General features: G+C 38.9%; 3 protein-coding genes across 3 annotated transcripts; 1 reads left to right on the forward strand and 2 right to left on the reverse strand.

The window, feature by feature from the left end:
• LOC109948239 (non-specific lipid-transfer protein 4.1) lies at positions 935–1,786 on the reverse strand. Its single transcript, XM_020560603.1, has 2 exons — positions 1,385–1,786; positions 935–1,165 (listed from the first exon to the last, which is right to left on the reverse strand). The coding sequence occupies exons 1-2, from the start codon at positions 1,716–1,718 to the stop codon at positions 1,149–1,151; spliced, it is 351 nt and encodes a 116-aa protein (XP_020416192.1). The 5' UTR covers positions 1,719–1,786; the 3' UTR covers positions 935–1,148.
• On the forward strand, positions 3,092–4,393 carry LOC18792896 (L-lactate dehydrogenase A). The gene is made up of 2 exons (XM_007227589.2): positions 3,092–3,736; positions 3,830–4,393. The coding sequence occupies exons 1-2, from the start codon at positions 3,128–3,130 to the stop codon at positions 4,277–4,279; spliced, it is 1,059 nt and encodes a 352-aa protein (XP_007227651.1). The 5' UTR covers positions 3,092–3,127; the 3' UTR covers positions 4,280–4,393.
• On the reverse strand, positions 7,178–10,063 carry LOC18793981 (glutamate decarboxylase 4). The gene is made up of 7 exons (XM_007226837.2): positions 9,811–10,063; positions 9,498–9,702; positions 8,828–9,028; positions 8,527–8,741; positions 8,153–8,406; positions 8,004–8,056; positions 7,178–7,905 (listed from the first exon to the last, which is right to left on the reverse strand). Exons 1-7 carry the CDS (start codon positions 9,894–9,896, stop codon positions 7,441–7,443), a joined length of 1,479 nt encoding a protein of 492 aa, XP_007226899.1. The 5' UTR covers positions 9,897–10,063; the 3' UTR covers positions 7,178–7,440.

Genomic DNA, 10,473 nt, shown 5'->3' on the forward strand with positions numbered 1-10,473 from the left:
ACACACAAATTCAAATTTCGGCTTTTTCTTTTTTGTTTCCTACCGTCAACCCTTCTCCTTTGGGCACTTTTTTCTACACCTTCTCTCACCATCGTGAGGTCTTTTCACATCTGAATTCTCTTGGCTGGTTTAAATTGAGTTTGGGTTGGTCCCACTTCTTGGCATGCATGTTTGTGGGGTACACTGAAATGGATGGAAGAAGAAGAAGAATTCATATTTAATATGATGGGTGGGGTGGGTGAGTGTGGGACCGGTAGTTCCCTTTGATCATGGAGTTTGCGTGGCCAAAGTTTAGCTGATGTGAGTCACCCACATTGTATTTCGTGGGGATGTTGATTGTTGCACAATCCGACGGCAGAGCATGTTTGTTCCATGTGTCGTACAGAGTTATTGTGTGGTGGTTTGTGCCAAAAACACACTCATCTTTAATCGGACGGTGACAAAGAGAATGGGCCGAGCCGAACATAAATGTTCGTATTGGACTTCTACGGAAGTCCAATCAGAAGTACTCATTGAGCGTTATTAGGCCCATGGACAGCTGGATTCGTACCCATTTACTGCTAATGTCACAATTTAGCACTAATCCCTCTTCTCTGTGTGAGTGAGAATTTGAACTCGACAAAATGGGACCCCAAATTTTCACTGTGTTTAAGTAATAATGTAAAGCTTTCGGGGGTGCTTTTCTGCACATGCATACACAGGTTGATAAAAATGCCCAATCTTTCAAAGTTTCTGGTTAAGAAATCATCATTATGGTCTCTTTTGATTCATTTGAATTGGATTTAAAATTATTAAATTCATGCGTGATTGAATAGTTTCGTTCTGGATCCATCTTTTTATTTTCGGGTAATTTTCCATCTTTCTGTAAATTAATACATAAATGCTCATTTTCCGTACGTATGAAAAGAAAATAGAGAAGAGAGAAAGATTGTGGTAACTTAAGGACAAGACAGGGATCATAATCCATTAAATAAGCGTAATTAGGACAAGAATATGACATAAAATAGTATTAGTAGTGCCTGAAAGAGTCAACGATATCTCAGCAAATGACCCTTGGTAGGGTACATGTTTATTTCAACTTAACACACTAATCTCATTTGACATTGGATTTGCTGGTCCCCCTTTTATGTATTCGGCCAGCCAATGGCTTATGGGACAACATATCCTGCAGGTGCAACACAGAGAATTACAAAGTCAGTCAAACACAAACAGATGAATAGCCATGTCACAAGCTCTATTATATATGTAAATGGATTTACCCACGGAACAGAAGAACAATAACAAAAGCCCAACCAAAGGGTAACAAAAATGGAAAAGCAATCTTGACAATCAATTAAGGGCATTATCATGTTTGTAAAAGCCCAAAGGGTGTATAGATACTTACTTCCGCACTTCTTTCCAGCACGTCGGTTCTTGATTTTGCATCTCTTTGGAATAGTGATAGCAATGGCGGGATTGATACCAGCCTGCTTTGCCAAAGGGGACAACAAAACAGCACACAGGCATTTTGGGGCAGTACTTATCAAGGCCCCAACTTTGGTGCAACAAGTTGGAGGAACCTTGGCCCTCACATTTCTGGCTGAGCTCAAGCACGGGCTCAAGCTAGTTGCTGCTGACCTAATTGGGGTCTTTCCACATTCCCCAGCTGCACCAACTTCCTCAAAAAATGCTCTTGAAGCTACCAGAAACACAAACACACAAACAAGGCAGCCTTTCATCTTGTTCAACCTCTTATGTAATGTATTAATTGCTAGACTAAGGCGCTGTGGTTCTTATGTCTTGTACACTGATCCACATACATATATATATATATATATAGCTTGAGGGGGAAACCGTGCTTTTGTACTAGTGCGGTGGTTGTGGAGACGTGGAAGGATGACTATGGTTTGTGCCCTAGTTTATTCAACATGTAATCATTTTGATTGAATTGCATGGGGTGTTCACACTGAGCATTAAGTTAGTGATACTACTTTCACAAGGTGACACAACATTAGATTTTGGTAAGCTGTGTCTATTGAGTTGAGTGCTTCTCCTTCGTTTTTCTTTTTTCCAGCATGTTCTTTTTGTCCGCACGAATTTGAGGTATGCTTTGAGTAGGTGAACATTTTCAGGAGAGTCTCCAAATTTTAGTTAAAATAGTTAGAAAACTATTATAGTAAACTACTTAAAATGTGTTTTCTCCAGTAATGTTCTCTATTTTGGCTAATCTGAAATATTTTATTATTATTTTATCTTTCTCTTTCTATCTCTTTCTCTTGCAAATCAAATATTTTAAAAAGAAAAGTAGAAATCCAACCCCACCAATCTCCCAAATGTCTCTATCTCTCTCCTCCTAGCCAAATTCTCTCTCGTCCTTACTAGATATAGAAAGTCAAAAGTTGGTTCTCCAAACTAGAGAGCCAAGTAGAGAGTCTACTAGAATGAAGATTTTCCTTTTTTTTATAGCCAAAATAACTAAAGATGAAAGAATAGAGAGTTTGCTGGAGATGCTCGTGGAGTTTGAATACATCCATCTATCCCAGCAAAATCTTTAAACACCTACAACTCATGCCGACATCATATTTCAACAAGTCCAAATGGGCTTTTTTCTTTGAAGAAGGAAGACAACATGGGCTTCTTTATTGAAAAAAGAAAACATGGGCTTCTTTATTGAAGAAGGCCCAATGGGTTCAGCTTGCAGACACAAGATATGGGCCGTAAATTCCAACTGGGCTTCTTTTTATTGAAGAAAGTCTGGCTGCGTGGAATCGGAGGGTTCATATCATTAATAATGGTGAATCTTCTGAAGTAGTGTCCAAGACAAGCCAAGAGAAAAAATTGCTTCATTTATCTCCCGTTCTTAAAAGAAGAAAGGAAAGTCTTAGTTTTAGAAAGAAAGGAAACTTCGTTCATTAATGGTCAATCTTCTGAAGTCGCAGAATGTTGTTGACTGTTGAAATGGAAGGAAATCTCCCAAATTAAACATCTTGTTCCCCACTGCATTCAACTGCCCTCCTCCGCCGACTTTCCGTCCCTCTCTCATCCGACATTATAAAACCTCTCACTTTGTCTCTCTCAAGAACATCAACAGCAACACACACATATCTCAAACTCAAACATACATCGTAAGACAGCCATTACCGTTACCATGCATAAGAGTAGTTCAGGGTCATCACTAGGACCAGGAGGGCTGGACTTAACCCAGTCCTTCTTCAAACCCATATCCAGTGCAGCCCCTCCTTCCCCCACCAAGCGCCACACCAAGATCTCCGTCGTCGGCGCTGGTAACGTCGGCATGGCCATTGCCCAAACCATCTTAACCCAAGACCTCGCCGACGAGCTCGTCCTCATCGACGTCAATCCCGACAAGCTACGCGGGGAGATGCTCGACCTCCAGCACGCCGCCGCCTTCCTCCCCCGCACCAAAATCCTGGCCTCCGTCGACTACGCCGTCACCGTTGGCTCCGACCTCTGCATAGTCACCGCCGGTGCCCGCCAGAATCTGGGAGAGTCCAGGCTCAACCTGCTCCAGAGGAACGTCGCTCTCTTCCGGAAAATCATCCCCCCACTCGTCAAGTTCTCGCCGGATACCATCTTACTCATCGTATCTAACCCGGTGGACGTCTTGACTCACGTGGCGTGGAAGCTATCCGGGTTTCCCAGCAACCGGGTCCTGGGGTCGGGGACCAATCTGGACTCTTCCAGGTTCCGCTTCCTCATCGCTGATCATCTTGACGTGAACGCCCAAGATGTGCAGGTGAGTTTATGAGTTATATTTGATTTGTTTTGTAGTAATGATTTAGCACCGTGTGGTAATAATATAGTAAGAGTGTGCGTGTGTTTACTTTAGGCTTACATCGTTGGGGAGCATGGAGACAGCTCAGTGGCTCTGTGGTCAAGCATCAGCGTAGGGGGAGTGCCGGTGCTGAGCTTCCTAGAGAAGCAGGAAATAGCGTACGAGAAAGAGACACTGGAGGAGATCCACAAGGCAGTGGTGGACAGCGCGTATGAAGTGATAAGCCTGAAAGGGTATACCTCTTGGGCAATAGGGTACTCGGTGGCTAACCTAGCTCGGAGCATACTGAGGGACCAGAGGAAGATCCACCCAGTTTCGGTTCTGGCCAAGGGCTTCTATGGAGTTGAAGGCGGGGAAGTGTTCTTGAGCTTGCCTGCGCAGCTGGGGAGAGGTGGGGTGTTGGGGGTCACCAATATACATCTCACTGATGAGGAGGAACAGAGGCTCAGGGACTCTGCTCGCACCATTTTGGATGTCCAATCTCAGTTGAACTTGGGGATATGATAATCCAAACATTATTATTACCATATATTTTTTTCTTATTTAGGAGAGTATTCGGTATACTATTTTATTATTATTTTCTGTTTAGTTTCTTAGTTTGGTGTGTTTGAGTGATTTGCAAACATGAGATCATAGGAACTATTTTTGAACTATATCAAGGATTTTAATTATATTATATATATTTTTGCTTGGTGTAAGACTTTATTAATTCGAACATCAAAGTTGAACAGCATATCAGCCTTGCATTGATGGATCATGGATGGATGCCTTCTTCTCTTCCTGCAAAAATAATCAGTAATTATAAAACATATAACACTTGATGAGACTCAAGCCAAGGCACTTAAATGGTGGGTTGACAGAGTCCTCGTAAATAATCCTTACAAAAGTATCTTTTATGCCTCAAATTTCCAAGCTTTCGTTTCAACTGAAAGCAAGGGATAATTTGAATGTACAAGAATTTTCCTCCTTTTCTGTTTTTGAATGTACAAGAATTTTCCTCCTTTTCGTTTCAACTAAAGCGGTAAGTATTCTGTAAATATTCAGTAGCTTGTTTGACCTACATATACGATATCAAGGATTTTATACTATATGGGACTGGACTGGATTTTCAATTAAAATAAATATGAGTCCTAGTGATTTTTTAGTGGGCTTAAAGTGTGTCTAGGACTGGATATGGGCCTTGGATCCAAGTCCCAAATAATTGGGGTTTAAAAATAGCCAAATACCTCATACTTTCATAAATGTCAGTTTTTATATAAACTTTTAAAAATAGCAAAAAACTCACCTAAAATTACTCAAACACCCTCATAAGTAAAAACCCACAAAAACCTTTTTTTTATAAAAAAAAATGCAATCTTTGTTTTCAATTTGATTTTAAACATATATAAAACACTGAGGTTTGATTCCATGTTATATTATTGGAGGAGTTGAACCATGAATACGTTGATTCCTAGCTAGTCCGAGTACTGCATCCACCCAACATTGAGTTGAAGCAAAGCTTTTGTTCTATGATCTCCTTCATCTCCATTATCTAATTACTTAATTATCTCTAATAAGCCATATATTTGTATTATATATTTACAAAGCATTCATAGAGTTATTGATTCATCTCCGCAATGTTAAAGTTCATATCAGAATCTAATTAGCAACTTTGAAGTCCATATATAGCTGGCAAAGGGTTGTGCGTGGCCTCCAATGGTGATAACATCAACATGGCTGACGACAAAAAATAATACCAAAGCTTCGAGCCCAATGACAGAGACAACAGATACTAATATAGGGGAGTTTTTATGTTTAAAATCAAATGAAAACATAGATTACAGGTTTCATGTTTTGCTTTTTTAGGTTTTTGTGGATTTTAGTTTTGAGGGCATTTGAGTATTTTTAAGTGAGTTTTTGGCTATTTTGAAAGTTTTTATAAAAACTAACATTTATGAAATATGGGGTAAATTTTGGCTATTTTTAATAAAAACTCGCTTAGAAACCCCAGACGTGGGTTTCGAAGCTAGGGAGCACGCCTCCAGCCATCTCTCTTCTCTCTCTTCTTCTTCTTCTTTCTCTCTTCACCTCTTCTCTTCTCCTCTTCTTCTCTCTTTCTTCCTCTCTTCTCTTCTCTTCTCCTCTTCTCTCTTCTTTTAGATCCTCTCTCTCTCTTCCCCTCTGCCATATCTTCTCCGCTGCCATATATAGACCTCAGATCTTGGATGAAAGGCATATGGTGGAAGAAAAAATTGGTGAAAGGCAGATTCATAACTTCTTCCTTTATATATATATATATATATTAATTTTGCAATTTTTTGTTCTTTGAGATATGAAGGGAGGTGGCTGAGGAGTCTAAAGATGACGACTTATATTTGTATTTTTTTATAGATAGAAAATTGATTTTGTTGTAATTAATTTGGAAATGAGAATATAAAAATAAAAAAATAAAAACATGGAATACTAATCTCAACTTTGGTGTTGTATTGCACCAAACAACTTTTTAAAATCCAATCATATCCCAACCCTCACAATTTTCAACCCTCACAATCACATAAGAGGTTTTCAAAGATGAGTATTATGACCTTGATTGAACATTACATAAACAGCTCTATAACAGTTTATATGAACGGCTTTTTGAGATTGCTTATGTGAGGGTTAAAAGTAAATGTTTTCTAAGTTCTTACTCAACAAAATTCATAGCGCACACGGAGACATTTTACAAAAATCCTTACTTCGTTAGGATTTAAGAAGCTCTCATACAGCATATGTTATACTTACCAGCTTGATGAGCGAAAGACGCCTCCACTACGACATGTAGAACCAATTTTGTCTCTGCACATGAATCAAATACATGAAAAAACTTTGACAATTCATTTGAATTGATGGTGATCATTTTCCTTTTGGGTTTTCAAAAATAAAAAAATTCATTTCATTTTGTCTCTCAATAACAGCAACAGTAACAGTAACAGCAACAACAACACACAAACACATCTCAAACTCAAACATCATATAGGACAACCATAACCATGCATAAGAGCCAGGGTCATGACCTGCCTATTACAAGAAAATATGTGACACATCGCACACGAAATAATGCCACAAGATCTCTGCTTCTAGCAGTCTCTTATAAGCCTGTTTATAGCAATGGTTTCAAATTTTAGTTAAAGTATCTTAGAAGTAATTTGATCTTCACCTTTATTTAGCAGGGATTATGCATGTTTAATTTGCAGCAACTGCGAGACTTGATTTCATTGCATTGCTCCCAAGCCAACGTCAGAATTACTTTGTATGGCATACACTTGGTTGATTTAATACTTATAGCTTCCTTTACTCTTCAACAAAATACATTTCTCGCTCAGAGGGATGTAGAATAGTAGGATCATTTTATGTTGACGGTGACGGATACAGAGAAGAATAAAATTAATTAAAACTGAAAAATTGCTAGTATATATGTCAATCTCAAAATTCTGTCAATATATAAGGGGCAACAGAATTAGTACATTAGCCCGAGAAATTAACACGACTCATAATTAGGACTCCTCAAAGTATAATAATCAAACGCCTAAAAAGAGAAAAACACCTCAAACAAAAGGAGAACAAAAAAAAACTCCTATGATCGACGTTATGAAGTTCAAATAGACTCGATCTCCGACAACAAAAAGAAGTTGCTAGTAGTAAACTTCCTATGCCTTCCCATTTGCAACACCATTTGCAGCCACTTTGTGATCACAGTTTGCAACACCATTTGCAGGCACTTTGAGGAGGCCATTTGCAGCCACTTTGAGATGACCATTTTCAATGGCAGGAGGAGCAGCTGGATGCAGCATATCGAGCTCTTGCAGGACGTGAGTAATATCAGAGACAAGTCGCTCAGCAAGAGTGCAAGAGAAGTCTTCCCTTATGACAACACGGAGCAAGGCCACATGCTTAGCGTCCGCCGGCATGGAATATGCAGGCACAATCCAACCGGACCGACGCAAATTTTCAGACACCTTAAACTCATTGTAACGGCTTCTATTCTTGAGAGAAAAAGCCACCACTGGAACCCCGATGTCCTTTGACAAAATCTTAAAGCGTTCTGTTTTTATCAGCCCGGCTTTTAGCACCATTGCATTGTTCTGACAATTCTCCATGATATTACGGTATCCCTGCATTATTAAAAAAAAAGCAAAAATGAGATCACTTATATAGCAATAATTTTCAGGATATTGTAAAATTAGTGTTTATGAATTAGTCTGTCTCTCACCTCAAAACCCAATCGGATAAGCTGATAATATTGAGCAATAATCTGGCTAGAACCTGCAAATTAAATAATAGTAAACTAGTTTAGTAATCATTGGCATGATGAATTAGAGGTTTAGAGCAGAGGAAGTTGCTATATGTTTATTGTCTCACTTTTAGAGAAATTGAGGGTGAAGGTGGGCTGGTCAGCTCCAAGGTAATTGATGTGGAAGATAAGGTCTTCAGGCAAGTCTTCTTTGGCCCTCCAAACAATCCACCCGATTCCAGCATAAACAAGGCCATACTTGTGGCCGCTGACATTGATGCTCTTCACCAGTGGAAGACGGAAGTCCCATTCAAGATCAGGATACAAGAATGGTGCAATGAACCCACCACTGGCAGCGTCGACATGAATTGGGGTATCCCATCTGTGCATACATCCATTGCCAAATCAATATTACTTTCAAATTAAATGTTAATCCAACTATATAATTGCAATTATCTGATCATTAAATTAGTGTATGTGAAGCAAATATGTACGTACGCACCCAGTTTGCTTGTTCTTTTCCAGCAAGAGATCATTCAAGAGCTTCACATCTTCGAATTCTCCATTGTAAGTTGATCCCAAAATAGCAGCAACGCAGATGGTGTTTTCATCCACCATCTCCACAGCCTTGACAGGGTCCATTACATAATAGTCTTCCCTCACTTTCACTTCCTTCAGTTCTACTTCAAAATACCTTGCAAACTTCTCCCAGCATACCTATGTATATACATAATTACAAAGATTAATTAGGGAGAAAAAAATCAAAAGAAATTAAAAGAAGTATAAAGATGAGATGAATTTACCTGGACATTGGCACCAGTGACAATGTTAGGCTTATCGTAAGGCTTGCCTTGAGCCTTCATCTTGTTTTGCCACTTTCTCTTGAATGCAAGGCCTGCCAGCATTATGGCCTCCGATGATCCTACTGTTCCTGTTCCAGTCGCAGCCTCACCGTCTTCATGCGGTGCATGGAATAGATCTGCTATCATGTTCACGCACCGATTCTGTGTAATCAAACACACGACAGAGACAGTGAAATTTATTAGCATCAATTCCCCATTGAATCGTTGACTCAACGACATTCAGTCTTCGGTCGTTTCAGTTTTTCTACAAGTAGGTAAGGCCCACCACACGTGCCATACTCAGATTTTATTTTATTTTGTGTAAAGAAAAAGAAAAAAAAATCTTGCCAGAGAGAGTCACGTCACACACACAGAATCACTGGCTCGATTTGAGTTTTTCAAAAAATACACCAAAAAGAAAAAGCTTTGACAAAAAATACAAAGTTGAGGAAAAGAAAAAAGGGAACGGTATAGAAATAAATTATATATATTTTTTTTGTCTAAACACTACTAAGACATCAACCAATAAAATACTTAAGAAATCGTCAACTTAACGAATTAACACTCCTGTGCTGTTCTAAGCTTCATTAGTACAGAGTTTTACGTATAATCTGGAAATTAATTGCAGTACCTGAAGCTCAGTGGTAACAGGGTACTCATCCATGTCAACATAGTTCTTGTTCAGGGAATCCATGATAAGCTTCTCGCACTCTGGCTCCATCCATGTTGTCACAAACGAAGCCAAGTTGAGCCTTGGCTTCCCATCAAGCATCAGCTCGTCATTGATCATCTGGAACGCCACGTCCTTTGGCGTTGAATTCTCCGGCATCTTATACCTGCAATTTATTTATTATTTATTGCATGCATCCATCAAAACCCAAATGCATCTAAGCCTATATATAAACACAGTACATATATATATATATATATATATATATACTTACTTAGCAGGTGAGTCTCGGATATAGCGAGAGGCATAGGTTGAGTGGACAGAGACATCGGACGCTGAGAATGTTTTTGAGAGGCCCATGGTGGTTAGCGTCAAAAACACACAGAGATAGAGAGAGAAAGAGAGGATGTCAGGACAGCCCTAGGGCAGAGAAGAGCTAACAGATCGAGATGGCAAAAACGAATTGGTGAGAAAAGTAATTGAAGGACAAGGGTTTATATACAAATCTAGCGTGAGCTTGGGGTTGCTTGGGGAGGAGGGTTGAACAACCTTTATGGTAATTAAGGCTATCTTAGTCGTTTTTAGACCTGTGTGTGAAAATCTTTCCAGATTCTCATGAGCACCATTCTAGGACATTTTGGAGCTTGTGTATTATTATTCTCTATGCTATTTTAAATTTTATTCAAAGTGCTGAATGGAACGTTGACTGAAAAAAGGAAAGTAAAAAGAAAAAAAAATTCAATAAATAAAAAAAATGACTTACTTTAACTTCGTCAACAATTTAACATTATTTAATCCCACAGACAAAAAGGGAAGTAAATATGATAGTTAATGCACGCAAAGCATGTATAATATTAATATATGTTTGTTCCAGAAACGTTACGTGAAATTATTCATTTGTTTTGAAAATACGAAATTCAAATTGACCGCGTGATTT

Source organism: Prunus persica, chromosome G1 (genome assembly GCF_000346465.2).
Source record: "Prunus persica cultivar Lovell chromosome G1, Prunus_persica_NCBIv2, whole genome shotgun sequence".
NCBI classification, from domain to species: domain Eukaryota; kingdom Viridiplantae; phylum Streptophyta; class Magnoliopsida; order Rosales; family Rosaceae; genus Prunus; species Prunus persica.

What these genes read in the sequence shown, in the direction of transcription:
- LOC109948239 (XM_020560603.1), bottom strand. Translation starts at nt 1,718, where the DNA reads ATGAAAGGCTGCCTTGTTTGTGTGTTTGTGTTTCTGGTAGCTTCAAGA.
- LOC18793981 (XM_007226837.2), bottom strand. Translation starts at nt 9,896, where the DNA reads ATGGGCCTCTCAAAAACATTCTCAGCGTCCGATGTCTCTGTCCACTCA. An exon ending in ATCCGAGACTCACCTGCTAA is followed by an intron (nt 9,703 to 9,810) that starts GTAAGTATATAT and finishes AATAAATTGCAG; the next exon opens with GTATAAGATGCCGGAGAATT. An exon ending in TCACTGGTGCCAATGTCCAG is followed by an intron (nt 8,742 to 8,827) that starts GTAAATTCATCT and finishes GTATATACATAG; the next exon opens with GTATGCTGGGAGAAGTTTGC.
- LOC18792896 (XM_007227589.2), top strand. Translation starts at nt 3,128, where the DNA reads ATGCATAAGAGTAGTTCAGGGTCATCACTAGGACCAGGAGGGCTGGAC. An exon ending in TGAACGCCCAAGATGTGCAG is followed by an intron (nt 3,737 to 3,829) that starts GTGAGTTTATGA and finishes TGTTTACTTTAG; the next exon opens with GCTTACATCGTTGGGGAGCA.